Below are 17281 nucleotides of genomic sequence, written 5' to 3' on the forward strand. Positions count from 1 at the left end.
TATATAAAATTTTTAAGGCCTTCTCTAACCAAATTGCCCCTTTATTGATGAGGATGTTTAAAGATTATATTGAAAAAAAATAAAATAACTACAACGCTTTACTCTGCAAATATTGCATTGATAGTAAAGAAAGATAAAAATAGCATAGATCCTTCCGCTTACAGACCCATCTCTCTCCTTGGTAGTGACATATTTACAAAAAAATTAGCAAATAGGTTAAGTAACTGTTTAGTTCTATAATACATGAAGATCAAACAGGTTTTATCCCTGAAAGATTTTCCTTTTAGAACAAGTAAAGTTAGGAATATTGTTTACAGAAAGAAAGCTAATCATGATAAAATAGCTATGTCCTTAATGCCAATAAGGAATTTGACAGGGTGGAATGAAGTTATACACTACGTACTATTGAAGAATTTGGTGTGGGACAAACCTTTTCAACCTGGATTAGGATGTTATATCTTTGCCCTTCTGCCTCAGTCATTACAAATAATAATAGATCCTCTTCTTTCCCTCTGTACCATGGTACATGCCAGGGCTGTCCATTGAGTCTGTTATTTTTTCTATTGCTATGGAACCTTTAGCAATAAGTATTAGAAATCACGTACATATTTCTCTCATTATAATGGGAGATGTAAAACGTCATATATCTTTATATGCGGATGATGTTCTTCTTTTTGTTTCAGTCAGAAAGATCTTTGCCCTCTCTGCTTGACCTTATTAAAAAGTTTGGTGACCTTTCTGGATACACAGTTAACTGGCAAAAAAGGGAATTTATGCCATTATATAACAACATAGATATCAATTTTATTAATAGTCTCCCTTTTAAAACTGTAAGTGACTTATAATATTTGGATATCAGTGTCCCTAGACATCACACATGCTTGTATGAAACAAAATACAAAATCATGATTAATACATTGAAGAAAGATATAGAGACTTGGAGAGTACTTCCTTTAACAATGTTCTTATTTTCCTAATGCTGTTATTTTTTAAGTCACTTGATACTCTGATCATGCCATTTATCTGGGGATTTAGAGTTCATCACATGTCTAAAATGCATATTTGTAAAGCAAATTATGTAGGAGGCCTACGTCTTCCTTGTTTTCAGCATTATTATTAGGCAGCCAACCAAAGTGCACTAATGTATTGATGGACTGGAGTCCAGTGATACCATCCCTGCATGGCTGGCTATTGATCGAGGTATTCAAGAATCCTCCCTTCCTTCACTACTTTTTGCAGAAAACAAACATATTAGAACTCTCAAGAAATGTAACCCTGTTTTTTTTCTTGACTCTCTTAAGATTTGGTAACAACTTAGAACCATTTTCAAACTCCCTCAGACATTTAGTCTTACCCCTGATACTTGCAATCATGCATTTACTCCCTCGCAGTCAGATAGAACCTTTTTATCATAGAAAGACAAAAAAGTTATAACTATACCTATAACTATAACTATATGGGATCTTTATATAGACAACATTTTTGCTTCATTCACTCACCTTAGAGAAGTTTGGGTTACCTTCTTTTCATTTTTTTAGGTAATTTCAAATACGGAATTATGTTAAAAAGAATATTTCTAATTTTGAAATGTTTAAAGCCCCTGAATATTTACATTTACATTTAGTCATTTAGCAGACGCTTTTATCCAAAGCGACTTACAAATGAGGACAAGGAAGCAATTTACACAACTATAAGAGCAATAGTGAATAAGTGCTAAAGGCAAGTTTCAGGTGTGTAAAGTTTAAGAAGCAAAGTATTAGTAATGGTTTTTTTTTGTTTTTTTTTTTGAGAGAGAGTACAGTTAGTGGTATAGCCAGAGAGGCAGTTACAGATTAGGAAGGAAAGTGGAGAGTAGTTGAGTTTTTAGTCGTTTCTTGAAGACAGCAAGTGACTCTGCCGTTCTGATGCAGTTAGGGAGTTCATTCCACCAACTGGGCAGATTGAATGCGAGAGTTCGGGAAAGTGATTTCTTCCCTTTATATTTATTAAATTATGTATGACATTGAAGCCTAACTTGAAGGGTACTGTCTCTAGATATGTTGATTATTTTAATGATAACAGAATCTCTCCTACAGAAAATTTAAAGATGTCTTAGAAAGGGGATTTGGGATTAGAGATCTTGGAAGAGAACTGGACTAATGCCCTTCGAAGTCTCAGGTCTTGTTCCATTAATTCTATTCTCTAACTAATCCAATACAAGGTAGTCCATAGACTACATTATACCTGCAATAAATTGCAATCTATATATCCTTATGTATCATCTCTATGTATTAAATGCAATTTCAATGAAGGTATACTGGCTCACATATTTTGGTTCTGCCCATAAATGTCAAAATTTTGGATGGAGGTATTCTCTTTTTACTCTGAAGTACTTAGGACTGATTTTTCTCCTGACCCATTTATTGTAATATTAGGTTGGACTCCTTGCTTTGCAAACTAGATTAGATCAAATCCAGACAGTTCATCATGGAATGACTATAGCAAAGAAAGTAATATTATTAATGTGGAACAAAGAGTTTACACCTATATTTGAGACATGACTTACAAAGTTCTTTGGCTTACAGAGTATTACACATGGAGAAGTTTAGATATGAGAATACAGGTGAACCAAAGACATTTTCAAATGATAACAGAGTGGTGTGAAAGATTACATAAGCAATGTGTACAAAATAAAAATTTTCATAATTAGGTATGTATAGGTGTTCATATTTCCAATAAGTTTTTTTCCATCATTTCCATTAATTATGTATACATGCATATATATATATATATATATATATATATATATATATGTATACATGCATATATATATATATATATATATATATATATATATATATATATATATATATATATATATATATATATATGTGTGTGTGTGTGTGTGTGTGTGTGTGTGTGTGTGTGTGTGTGTGTGTGTGTGTGTGTGTGTGTGTGTGTGTGTGCGTGCGTGCGTGCGTGTGTGTGTGTGTGTGCAGGTGTTTGAATGGACTCTTGTAAATATGTGCAGGTATAAATTTTTCATGAGTTATTCATGTATATGATTAAGTATCTGCACAGTTGTGGGTATATATTTGCATGTGAAATAATTACATTTTACATATGTTTATTTATTTTTATTTGCTAGCATGGGGTGGGTTTGGGGTTTGTTCTTTAAAATGAAAAATGTCATGAGTCTTATTTTAATCCAGCCATAAGGGGGAGTGTGTTTTTTGTGGTATTGAAGAGATTGTAAAACATTTGTTTATCATTTGTACATGACTAGTGGACCTTTTTAAAGTTTTAAAAGACTTTTAAAAGTTTTTAAAAGGTTTAGTGGTTTTGGGAAAACCTTTTCCTAGCGTATTTTTATAGGGGGAGTAGAGTGCAGAATGTTGAAAAAGATAATATTTACTCTTTAAATTATGTTATTGGTACATTTGTCATTTTTGGAAAACCAGGAAAAACAGAATATCAGGTGTTGGTGGAACAGACATGATGGTAATGTTAAAAGGTTTAATCGCAAACAGATTGAAAATTGGATTTGCATTCCATGAATTTGTAGGTGATTTAATAACATTTAAAGAAAATGCTGTGTAAGGGGGATTCTATGTTATATTTATGAAGATCAGCTTGTTCTTAATTCATAAAAAGATATTGCCACTATTTTTTGTTTTTGTTTGTATAATGGGCTTAAAGATGAAGGAAATATGTTATGGATGAAGATTTAATGCATTGATCAATTATGTATTTACCTCTCTCTTTATCTCTCTTTCACGCGCACACACGTACACACACACACACACAACATCACAGTACTGGGATTATTAGAAGACTCCAGTTAGAGTTGTCCGGCTGTTTTGTGGTAGCATGCTATTTTTTGTTAAACATAGTCAGCAGTTTAAATGTGATTGTGTGACTTGGGGGTTAGTCTCTTTTTGTGAGAGTACAATATTGTTAGCATGTTACTTGTATATAGGGTGTTGTTGAACCTTTTTGAAATTGATCATTGCGACTTGTTAGCTGCCAAATATTTAATTACCATGTAGTTGCTTTGTGGAAATGGAGTTGTGTATTAGTTAATTTTTTTCTTTTTTGTAGAGTATATTAAAAAGGATGTTGTGTTAATTTGTGTAGACTCCTAAATTAGCTACTGCTTTGGAAGTTAAGAGTTTAGACAGGGCCTCCAATGTGGAAGAATATTTGAAAGAAACTTCTGGGGAAGTTTAGTAAACATTAAACTGGTTCTCCCTTTCTTAGAAAAAAGATGTTGAGAAGTATTTTTTTCCATTTTGAGAGAGTTGCTACCTCACTTATAAGCTTCTTTTACAATGCGTTCAGACTGTTAAGGCTCAAAAAGTCTATTAATCCCTTAGCTAAGAGCAGAATGCGGTGTATGTATGATGCAGTTAAAACTTCTATTTATAATGCTTATATTGGGAATTTTAAAAATGTGTTGCGGAAGTCCTGGCTAATAACTTGAATGAACAAATAGCTACAAGTTTGTTTAACCCTCTACCGCATGGTGTTGCCATATGGCAACATGATATTTATGTTAATTTCCCTGCTACTGTTTCTTTAAGATCAACATTGAACTTTTTTGTTGGAAAGTGAAGACCTTAGTGTAGCCAGTGATGTGCTTTGGTTTAGTCATATGACATGCAGTGTTTTTCTGTAGTGCGATTTCTGACAGACTGGTGTTTATTGTGAGTAGTTGCTGAATGCAAATGTAAACGTCAATAAAAAAAGGATCAAATTATGTCAGATCCACAAAAAAAATCTGAAACATCACCTCCAGTAAGTTATGATGACAAATTCACAACTTAAATTTTTTTTTATCAAATTATTTCTTTGTAAATCGATCAAATGTAAGTGTTGTCCAATGGCAACACTGTGCAATAGTGGAATGTGCAATATTGCAATGGGTTAGCTAGCTAGCAAGGTCAGCTGTGAACTTTTAAGTTGTAACAATAACAACATAAATGCTAGTAATAAAATGTTGATTAGTTGTATGTTAACTACATTTGCATTATGCATAAAATCTAGTTTTAATGGCAATACTACTGGAATATGAATACAGGGAACAGTGTATTAGCGAGCACCACCATGTTCTATTGTACGTGAAAGAAGAAAAGGACAGAACTGGCTCTTCCTGCAGATGAAAGTGAGGATGAGATGGGTTTTAGTGACCACGAGAATGATGCAGACTGGACATTTTGATAAGAGCAGTAATGCAGACAGTTCAAGTTAGATTTGAAGCAGATAAGACAGGCATAGTATAGTATATAGAATAATATATAAACATTTATAGCTAGTAGCTGCATTATTCTGATGCATCTGTATATACTAGACTTGTTATTTATTTGTTATAATTACTGGAGAAAATAATTATATTTACTGTATGTTGTATAGATAATAATACAATATTATGATTGTTTTCAATAATATTCAGCAAAAAAGAGTGGAATAAATGAAAGCTATTGGAATATGAGTTGTTGGAAAGTATGTATAAAGGTGTCATTTAAAAGTTCTGTTTTAAAGCTTATAATACTGCAACACCAATTAAATCATTTCAAACAACAAATATTTAAATTATAAGGAAAATTCTAAATGCCAAATCCACTGTTGGACGTTTTTGCCATATTCCAATTTTTTTATTTTTTTTACAGCGCTTCAAGTTAAGCCATTTTAAGAAAAGAAAAACAGTCAAATATTTTTTTTATAGATCTATCATAATGTGTGCAGTAGAGAGTTAATGCTGCTGTTTATAGCTGATGAGTTTGCTGTAACTCAATGGATTATATTGAAGTCATGACCCTAGAAAAATGGTCAGATGGCCAATGGCCAGATTCTATTCCAACTTGATCTAGTATGCTTAATGCTGTTTCTGCTAAGGAAAATATCATATGCTTTTATTGTAAGAAGCCAGGGCATAAAATATCTGAGTGTTTTGTTCTTCTGAATGCTATTTTCCTAGAAAGATTTGATGGCTTGGAATTTCCCCCTTTGAAGGTTATGAACTTACATGATTTTTTGAACCTCCACATTTGGAGAATTTGTTTGTTGAAAAGATTATGCTAATTTTCCTAGAACTAAATTTGTGTCTCTACCAGGGCAAAATGGTGGTTTCCAGGTGAATTTTAGAGATATGGGAGCGCCACCATCTTTACAACTTGAGAAAGTTTTACCTCTCTCTTACGGAATCATTGCAGGAGCTCATGTACTGATGAGAGAAGTTGAAAAGTCTTGTGCTGTTGTTCCTCTATGTAGCTATGAGCTAAAATCACCTGGTCAGGTAATATTAGGTGTGCAGCCCTATTTGCCCTATAAGGGGGTTTCTTAATTTACACAACAATTTGGCAGATGTCAAGTTCACACCTAGTTTTTAGGTTATTCAGGTGCCTGAGTTAAGTTGAAGTTCTGATTCTGTCTTAATGTTTTCCTGATGTTTTCTCAGCATGTGTTGTGGCTCGTGCTATGTCCAAACATACTGTTAAAATCACAGACGAAATAGGTGCAGATTTTAATTTTGATGATACATTTTTGAGTGTCATATAGATATCATATAGATATCAATGTGCCTTTTGAGTCTCAGATGGTCTCAGGCAAGGGAAAATTAGAAATATCTCAGGAGAATTCTTCTAAAGGATTATTGATTATCAGAGATCAATTCATTTTAGAGCTAGGCAAAGACCTTTCTCTGTCTTCTCTATTTGAGGAGATGAGCACTGAACAAGAAATAACAAGAAGTAAATAACCAGCTGTCATCTTAAAAAGACATATAGTCATATACTGCAGAATTTGTTACTGTTTTGGACTGTTATTGCTACACCCGATAAACATAAACCAAGTCGCCTTTGTCATATAAATATGTTAACGTAATACTTCAACAGAGAGGGTAGATCTAAAGGTTTGAACAATCAAACTGTGTTAGCTTGTGCTCTAGCTGGGTCTATGATGTTTTGTACTGATTTTTTGTAAGGTTAATGGTTTAAAGAAAATCTGGGTATATCTATGCATATTCTAATAATAAGAAATTTAAAGAAGCATTAATACAAAGCATTTGGAAATGCCCATATTGTGAGCATTAGATATGATTGTTTCCTCATTCTAATGTAAATTCCCAGGTTGACATTAGGCAAACTGTTACATGACTCATGGAACATGCACTCATCATTTGCATGTAAGCCTTCATTAGGTCATTCATCTGCACCTGATGAGCAGCTGCGTCATCAAGAGAACACGATAACATCTGATATGTAGCTCTGATATCAATGATATGCACGTCTCAGGCTGCGTTTGATAAGCCACAGCATTTTCTAGTGAGAAAACAATGATTATTTTCCTCCCTTAGTTGTTTTTAAGCTTTTATTTAACTTACTATGTACATGGGACTTTAATTTGAAAACAGGAGGTTCAGATTGCTTACTATGTGTCACTGAGCAATGACTGAGGCATGAACAAACATGTCAGAAAACAAAATGCAAGATTTACAGATTATATGTTTATTCAGCTTTACCTCAAAGAGGCATAAGGTATGTTTAATTGTATCTTTTCTTTTAATTTATCATGTTTATTATAAAATTTGATGCGTATGTTTCAACAAACACATGTAGATTGCTGAATCGTGTCAAGTCACTCAGCTCAGCTGATTGGGTTTATGTTTGTCTACTTAGCGAACATCATGGTGTGTGTGTGAGTGAGCTGCATGCCAGAGTAAAGCTCAATATTATTCATGACATGATCTGTATATGGTCAATTTTGGACCTTCTGATTCTAGGGGCATTTTATAAAGTAATAATGAGCATATAAAACTGTTTCTGGAGATTTTCTTTACTTACCGAAGCTATAAACCTTCTATGTAGATGTCAGAGAACAATTTAACTTATTACACCAATGCAGTATATGGCACTTTTAATGTAGATACTTATACTTTACTTTATTGGATGACTGCATAGAACGTGGGACCCGCCTAGGATGTAACTAAGTTAGATCTTTGGAAAGGTTATAGACAGGCTCCTTTTTCTGACAGAGCCAAAGAGCTCTCAGCCTTTGTGACACATGATGGGCTATGGGGGTATTGGGTTATGTCTTTTAGCCTTTTACTACCTTTCAGAGGTTAGTTAACCGTGTCATATCTGGACTACAGAATTGTGATATATAGTGGTGTACAGTACTGACTGGAGTGAACTTGTAGTTTAGCTTAAAGCTCTTTTGGTTCATTTGTTGGCTGCTAACTTGACTGTTAATTTAGCCAAGTGGGAAGTTGCCAAGGATACCATTAACTATTTGTGCAAAGATGTATAACATGGGCAGGTAAAAACTGTAAGAGCTAAAGTTTAAGCTATAGACGGTTTTACTATTCCTGTCACAGTGGGTGGGTGGGGAAAGGAGCAAGGACTCTATTGCAGGACAAAAAAATGGGTTTGTTATTGAAAAATAAAACAAACTGCTACAAAAACTACCTTGAGGGGGAAACAACTAAAATTCAAATAAACAAACAAACTTGACTAGGCAGGACTGGCAGGGATCAGGGCTGGACAGGACAAGTGAGACTAACAAATGAGACTAAATTAATAAACAAACAGGTGAACATAATAAACTAATAATTGGATAGCAAAGAGGGAGTGACTAGAAAATAGACAGGAGGTCCTGTTTTGATCCTCGATTGGTCTCACGCAGTCAAGTGATGCAATTTTGCAGGTCAGAGTTCACCAAGCTTGAACTTTGCACCGCAGCAACATGCAAAACTTGACGCTTGACCTTGCGTTTCCGGTCTGACGCATTCGCGTGCGTATGAATGGAAGTCTATGGGAGGAAAAGCCCAGTGTGACCGCAGCTTAAGAGCTTGATTAGCTGGTTCAGGTGTGTTTGATTAGAGTTGGAGCTGAACTCTTCAGGACACCGGCCCTCCAGGACCGAGTTTGGATACCACTGGATTAGAACATGCAGCAAATGAGAAAAGTCATTCACCGCGTATTCACATTGAACAACAGCACATGGCCAAGTGTAAACACAGGCCACCTGCAACAAACAAAGGTAACACAAACAGATCGCAAGACACAAGTGCACAAGATATGAATAACCACCATGCTCTCACACATGCGACATGCATGTTCTGATCCCAGCACCAACCAAAACAAAAATTAACTTGATTGAAGCGATGAGAACGAAACACCACACTGAACAAAACAACAAACACAAGGTCAAGCGAGCACGTGCAAACCGAGCCTTGTTGGGAGCGCATGCTTGCTATAAAAGACAAGAACATGCAGCTCACTCAAGACAGTACATTCAGAACAATGACAAGAGACACACAAACTGACAAGACATGACCAGTGCCCAGACTCTGACACAAAAACAAGAATAAACATGACCGAAGTGGCCGTCTTGACAATTTCTCAATCTCTTAAAAATCTAAGGAAATTTTAGAGAATGACTGTACCTTTTTTCCTAATTTCGCTGTGGTGAGTCCTCTAACAGATTTTAGTCTAAAGTCTGATTTTGTGTGGACTAGTTGCCAGGAAGACTTTGAGAATGCCAAGGCCTTGTTAGTCAATGGCCATTTAATTGCCAGTACCATTTTTAAAAAAGGCTTTTAAGTTTAAAATAGATGCAAGGGAAAATGGGGCCATTCTTTTGAAGGCTTATAAACAAGGTATTGAACACCTAGTTAGTTTTGTAACATTTAATTATCATCAAAAAAAAAAAAAAAAACTATTCTGTAATTGATTTTGGCAATTCAACATTTTGAAATACATGGGTTTGACAATGAAACTGAAACACTGGCCATTTTAGTGTTGGAGGTTTCATGGCTAAATTTGACTAGCCTGGTGGCCAATTTTCATTGATTGTTAATGAAATCTTCACACGCTGCTCTTATGCTGTTCACACCAGACGCGGAACGCACAGATAACTCACGATATTCGCGTGTCAAATCCGCTTCATTTGCGCGTCAAATTAACTTCAGAACAGACGCGGATTAGCGTGATGGGCAGAGCTTCTGTCTGCCCAGTGACTGTAGCTTTGTTGCTAAATGGCTAACATGGATTTTATTGAGAAAATAACAGTATTTATGTGCTTTATGAAGGCTGAAAAACAGTGTCTATACGTTTAGGGCCGTGTCTGAGTCCACTAGATCCTTTCAGAGGTGCGTCCAGCTCTGTGAGCTCATAAACTCCTTCAGAAACTTAACCTGGATGACGGAGGCTTTCAACGGTGCTTCTAAATGAGCCAAGCCCAGTTTGATGAACTGTTGTCGGGGTCGCCTAGAGGATTTCCCCCGGGACACCAACAACAGGCACTACGTCACAATCATGCACCCACAAGAGCAAGCTCCTGATTGGTTAACATAGCGCGAATGTCCGCTTAAGTTCAGATTTTTTAACTTGAACAATTCGCACGTATCACACTGCAGGATGTCTATTCGTGCGTTTGCATTGACATAACATGTAAATCACTCACGCTTGACGTGTCTCCCGCGTCTGGTGTGAAAACAGCATTATTGGTAGAATGTGCAAAGTAATAGCACAGTTTTGCTTAAAATATTCCAATGCACACAACATTATGGGTGACATAATGGGTGACTCTACAGCCATCAACACCACATCAACACAGCCTGGACCATCTCCCTACACGACCATCAATACCACATTAACACAGCCCGGACCATCTCCCTACACAGCCATCAACACCTCCAGCCATCTTCCTCTCCCCCCCTGCACTTCAAATCAGTGAGGATAATGTGCGTCAGATCTTCAGTAAACAGAAGAGAAGGAAAGCACCAGGGCCAGATGGTGTCTCACCAGCCTGTCTGAGGCCTTAACATCTGTGGCCATGAAGTCATTCGAAAGACTGGTGCTAGCATATCTGAAGGACATCACTGGACCCCTGCTGGACCCCCTGCAGTTCGCCTATAGAGCAAACCGGTCTGTGGATGATGCAGTCAACATGGGACTGCATTATACCCTACAACATCTGGACAAACCAGGGAACTACGCAAGGATTCTGTTTGTAGACTTCAGTTCTGCCTTTAACACCATTGTCCCATCACTGCTTGAGTACAAACTGGCCCAGCTCTCTGTTCCTAGCTCTGTCTGTCAATGGATCACCAGCTTTCTGACAGATAGACAGCAGCTAGTCAGAATGGGCAAAATCACATCCGACAGCCGCACCATCAGCACTGGTGCCCCCCAGGGATGTGTTCTTTCTCCACTGCTCTTCTCCCTGTACACCAACGACTGCACTGCAAATAACCCCTCCATCAAACTCATTAAGTTTGCTGACGACACATCCAGAACGGTGACGAGTCTGCATACAGACAGGAGGTGGAGCGGCTGGCGTTATGGTGCAGATACAACAACCTGGAGCTGAACACGCTCAAAACAGTGGAGATGATAGTGGACTTCAGGAGAAACCCCCCTGCACTCCCCCCAATCACCATCATGAACAGCACTGTGGCTGCAGTAGAGGCATTCAGGTTCCTGGGCACCACCATCTCTCAGGATATGAAGTGGGACACTCATATAGACTCTATTGTAAAGAAAGCCCAGCAGAGACTGTACTTCCTTCGTCAGCTGAGGAAGTTTAACCTGCCACAGGAGCTGCTCGTACAGTTCTACTCAGCTGTCATCCAATCCATCTTCTGCACTTCAATCACCGTCTGGTTCGGCTCAGCTGCCAAAACCGACCTCCGTAGACTACAGCGAATAGTCCGGACTGCTGAACAAATCACTGGCACAACCCTTCCTACACTTCAAGAACTGTACTCCTCCAGAGTGAGTAAAAGGGCTCGCAAAATCACTCTGGACCCCTCACACCCAGCACACTACCTGTTCGAACTGTTACCGTCTGGTTGGCGCTTCAGAGCACTAAGCACAAAAACAGCCAGACACAGGAAAAGTTTCTTTCCTCAGGCGATCTACCTTATGAACAGTTAAATATTTCCCTACTGTGCAATAAATATGTGCAATACTTTCTCATACGCACTTGTACACAGCACCTTATATCAATATACAATGCAATACCTCTCCATTTGCATTGTACACAGCACCTTATAACCTGTATATTTATAACAATCTGTACATACAACTCAACATCCAGGTTTCTTGTCTAACCGCATCTATTTAATGTTTATCTTTTTTTTTTTCATATTTATTTTGTGTTGTCACTTGTCACTCTTTGTACACTGGAAGCTTCTGTAACCAAAACAAATTCCTTGTGTGTGTGAAGCACACTTGGCAATAAAACTGATTCTGATTCTGACATAAAGTGAGTTCAAAAGAGAACAAATTGTGCTTGTCTTGCTGGCACATCTGTGACCAAGACAGTGAGTCATTGTGATGTATCAAGAGCAATGGTATCCAGGGTAAGGTCAGCATATTACCAGGAAAGACAAACCTCATCCAACAGGAATAACTGTGGATGCAGTAGGAAGCTGCATGAAATGGATTGTATCCAAAAAAACATAAAACTACACCTGCCCAACTCACTGCAGAATTAAATGTGCACCTTAAGCCCCTTGTTTACACTAAAACTGTTCTTCGGGAGCTTCACAGGATCAATATACATGGCCGGGCTGCTATAGACAAACCTTTGGTCACTAATGCAGAGACCGTGGTTTGTCCTTGGTGGGTGGGACTCCAGTGCTGATTATGGGCTGTATCTGTGACACTCTATTTAAGAGGCTCATGGATCTCTCACTTTCTCTCTTTCACACACACAATTTCAATGTAGGCTATTGTGACTATTTAGTTTAACATTATTAAAAATTATCTATATTTTAATATATATTGCTACTTATGTACTTATGATCAGCAGTTTCCTGTCAGCCTCCTATCTTGCTTTGCAGCCTTAGTTTTTGAATATTATATGTTTAAATTATGTTAAAACTCTAAAAAACAAACACTGCTCACTTTCTTTCATTGTAGTGCCATGGTAGCAAACAGCATTATCAATGCATCTATGCTTGTCCTTCAGGGCTTCATGATAGTAGCATGCACATGAAGTTTTCTAGACTATTTAAACTGAACTCAAACTAGTTAAATCAAATGGTCTTGCTGTAATTTCCTGTTATGGAACCAATTTAAGCGTTCGGCTCAATCTAGTCAGGTTTTGGACTTTAATCCACACTTTTCTAATCAACCTTCATTAAAAGTTATTTTTCTAACATAATTGTCAAAGTGATCTATTTTTATATCCAAATAATTTCATTAAGGCAGACTAAATTTAATAAGCCAAATAATTTACCAAACTTTGAACAGTTTAATTTAGAGTCCACAAATGGTATAAACATAAATGTCCAGTTACCACCTGTGATTTATCATATACATTACTGTATTACTGGCATGTGTTAGGTTATTGGCCATCATATGTATCCTTAATCACACAGGACTTGGTTTATCAACATTTAGTACTGTCCTTGATATTAGGTGTAAATAATAGGGAGCGAGATGTTGAAGCAGAAATGAAAACAAATGAAAATAGCTTCACTTCTGCTTCTCTCTCTTAATGCACATACACACAAGCTTGTGGTACAGCATTCAAAGGGTCTCGGTTGCACTGACAGTGTAAAAGTAGAGGGGGAATATCAGTCATGAAGTAAATGGCAGTGACTGCAGAGAAATCACATGTTGACTCTGTTTAAGCATTTTCAGACACACCTACAGTACATGTGACAGAAGCCAATCCAGCAGACCTCAGATATTGCCTTGCTCAAAAGAGCAACTAACACCAGCATCAATTTTAGGCTGGTTTGTCTTGGACATATCTGGTTAGGTAGATTGTTTTCACATGACCTGCAAAATTCAGATGGCGTGCAGGAAGTGATTCTTCTACATAGGAATCACTATCAGAACGTAAAATTGTTTGTTTTGTGTTGTTTACAATTGTTTAAATCAGCCAAAATGAGAAATGCCAAATAGCTTTTATAGAATTCCAAAAGTTTTTGCTCATAAAAGGGGAAAAGTTCAAGAAAACTGACCTAAAAACTGAAGAAAAGCTGGCTTGTGATAAAGATTTTTTTTAATGCATCCATGTGTACAATCTTTTTTTTTTGAAGACGATAGTTTGTTTGACAGCACTAATAAACATTATACAGGCCTGTTTATAATCTGTGTTTTTATATAATACATTAATATAATAGACATAGCTATCTATCTACGTGTATTATATTCATTTATTCATTTTCTTTTTGGCTTAGTCCCTTTATTAATCCGGGGTTGCCAATATAATACATTATTATATGGTAATGTATAATATAAAAATCAGATAGCCTACTACAAACACCACCATATTTACAAAATCCAGGAGAACGAAAATAACTTACACTGCCATATAATTGCTGCAACAAAATCTCCATCTTGTTTTGCAATAATCCATGTTTTTACTGGGGTTTCGGTGGAATAAACAACCATAAGGTTGAAGGTTTGTTGCTGGTTAAGTTCATTGACTGAACAAAAAAGAAATGCTACCCTTGCGAGCAAAATAATGATGATGTTAATAATAATAATTATAATGATAATAATGTAGACTATGCACCCATGCTTTTGTATGATTTCTTTTTTTTTTTTTCTTTAGATATAAAGTTATCCACATGGAAAAAGATGTTTTTGAATCACACTATAGTAAAGTGTATAATGTATAGTAGGTTACAACTCTATGTTAATAAATGCTAGAAAACTGTAGTATAGTAAACTGATAAACTAATTAATACTGTAATGTTAGTGTAAACTGTGGTGTATTGTGATGGTGTATAATTACAGTGTAGAAAACTATAGCCTGTTGGATAATTTGTTTACTACTACAGTTGTGGACCACAGCAGTCATATAATTACTACCACAGTATGCTTTAAAACACTATAGTATTTACTATAATATTTTTTCATGTAAGTGGCATCTGTATCAAACACCTTGATCGCAGCAAATATATTTAGTTCAGTAGCTCAACTCGGTCCTCTTCATAATATAAGAATCATGCTCAACATGTGTTTTTTTTCTATTTATATCTCCTGTTAAATATGCTACAAATCGCAAACTTTCCTCTATGTCCTCCATTTGTTTTTTTACTTCCTGCCCTCCATCTGAATTTTGCGTGTCACCAGAATCATGTGATTGCAAATCATGTGACTGATATTTTCTATAGGGAAATGAACAAGAAATATACGAGGTACACAACATCATTCAATTAAAAAATGTGGCAGTGGCTAGCTTTTTAAAAGCACGTCATTATTACTAAACAACATGGCTTCTCTCTGTCGTCATTATTACTAAACAACATGGCTTCTCACAGAGAAAATGTATCCCATTTGAGTCAGAGACAATTAGGGTGCCAGTGGGTTAGCAATGGTTTGTTCTGTGCTGAATGTATTCTCTCACCTCATCCTTTGTGTGATTGTTTTCCTCAGAATCCAATGGAACGAAAAACATACAGCTGCTGGTTTACACAGTATTTGAAAGAATGACCTTGGATTTTGGTTAAACAAAACTTTTGTTGCTTTACATGGAAAGAAGATGTGAGCACTCATTTGAATGCCTCAGAGATCTGTCTTGCCAATTGGAGGCTGACATTATTAACAGCAACAGATGAAGAGTCAAGTCAGCACTGAATAGCCCTCCAGTCAATGTAAAGTGGATCTGTGCAAAGACACACCTGGCCTTGCTCAAATGCACTTTTACTTAGCCAAAGGCAAACCATCAAACCCTTCTTTTCCACAGTAAGCATTTGCTTTTTGTGCCATGTGTCATTGACCATTTACTTAATGAGTGAAACAAGTCTTACCTACTTATGCATTGTATGTCTACTTTGATGATGTCAATGTAAAACCATCATACCTAATGCCGTTATTGTGATGTCACTGCTACGACAGGCCACTGATATATGAAAAATCTAAATGCTTTGACACCCACGTGGATACAGTTGAAACACTCATGCATCCCTTCCTTGCATTTGACTGTTTCAACAAGTAATGAGTGGATGGAAAGCAACACAAAAGAAATGCATTTCTACCCGCCCAGGACAGAATGTATCAACCTAGGAGTCAACACCATGACCCTGATGGGCAGAATATGAGACACGTTTAAAACATCATGGAGCGTGTACCATAATAGTAGTGACCACAATTGTTCGGTTTTCCACTGAGGAGGAATCGTTGGTGAACTGCTGATCCATTATATTAACAAACCGCTCAAACTCGTTCCAGTATCCAATCTGCAAAGGGAAAACATTCACTTTATTATCAAGAAGACATGTTTATTGCATTAACACTAACCACCACCCCCAGGCCGTCTGGTGTGGATGTGTAATCCCCTTGGAATGTATTGATTTGTAAATTATTAGATCTCTGTGCTGATGCTGTTATTGCCTTAAATTTTATGCTGACTTTTGTTAATGGGAGAAAAATGCCACTTTTGGCTTGGTTATGTTTGCCTTCTGTATTCACAAATGTGGGATGTGTATGTCCTCTATTTCTATACTATACTTAAGCTGTTTAATAGTTGAGTGGCATGTGTGTCAGAAGGCTTAGCATGGCACCACCAATTTGATATTTTGGGCTAATTTGTTTTAGTAATGGAAACTGTTTGGCAGAAAGCAATATACCTTTTCTTTATAATTCATACATTTAATTATTTATTCTACTATTAAGAAATTGGTCGTTTATTTGTACTTATAAAGTACATATTCTGCATGGTCTTATTCTATATTCCTAATCCTAAATCTGGACATACACTGTGTGATATCTTTGCAATTTTAGCATGGTACCAACTTACACTCTATGGAAAGGTCGCACGCGATGTAAAGCCAAAACTTATGATTCATGTGCACACACTACATGAGCAGCAGCTTGACTGCTCACACTGTGCATATGAAATCAACACGTAACACCCATTTCTTCTTTTTTATTTGTTTTATGGTGATTGGCAAACCAGCACATGATTTATTTATGCAACCTAATGGGAAGGAGGTAGAAAGGAATGAAATTAAAAACCACAACAATTTTTTTTTCCTAAACGGGTGCATTTCCAAAAACCATCGTTAGCCAACTAAGGTCGCAAGTTGTGTCTGATTTGGTGTTTCCAAAATCCATCGTTGGAACGAACATTCGCAAACTGCGTCTCAAACTTTTATGCTAGCAGCTACACCTCTGGAGCTATAGTTAGAAACATAGTTCCTGGCTGGTTTCTGTTCCCAGTTTTCCCCCTATGCCCTATTCATTTAGAACATTTTAACATTTAAACTTAGAATGTTTTTTTTTTTTTTTTAAACCATTAAGTCTCATCTCTCTTAGGAGTAATTTGCTTTCAA

General features: G+C 36.5%; 1 protein-coding gene across 3 annotated transcripts in view; it reads right to left on the bottom strand.

Annotated features, from left to right (window-relative positions):
* Window positions 1–17281, bottom strand: part of gria3b (glutamate receptor, ionotropic, AMPA 3b) — a 438221-nt gene that overhangs the window by 111016 nt on the left and 309924 nt on the right. For all 3 annotated transcript variants that reach the window (XM_056472279.1, XM_056472278.1, XM_056472280.1), the window contains exon 9: window positions 16079–16186. In XM_056472279.1, the coding sequence (XP_056328254.1) occupies window positions 16079–16186 (108 nt within the window). The remainder of the gene's footprint in view (window positions 1–16078; window positions 16187–17281) is intronic.

Source organism: Danio aesculapii, chromosome 14, assembly GCF_903798145.1.
Source record: "Danio aesculapii chromosome 14, fDanAes4.1, whole genome shotgun sequence".
NCBI lineage: Eukaryota > Metazoa > Chordata > Actinopteri > Cypriniformes > Danionidae > Danio > Danio aesculapii.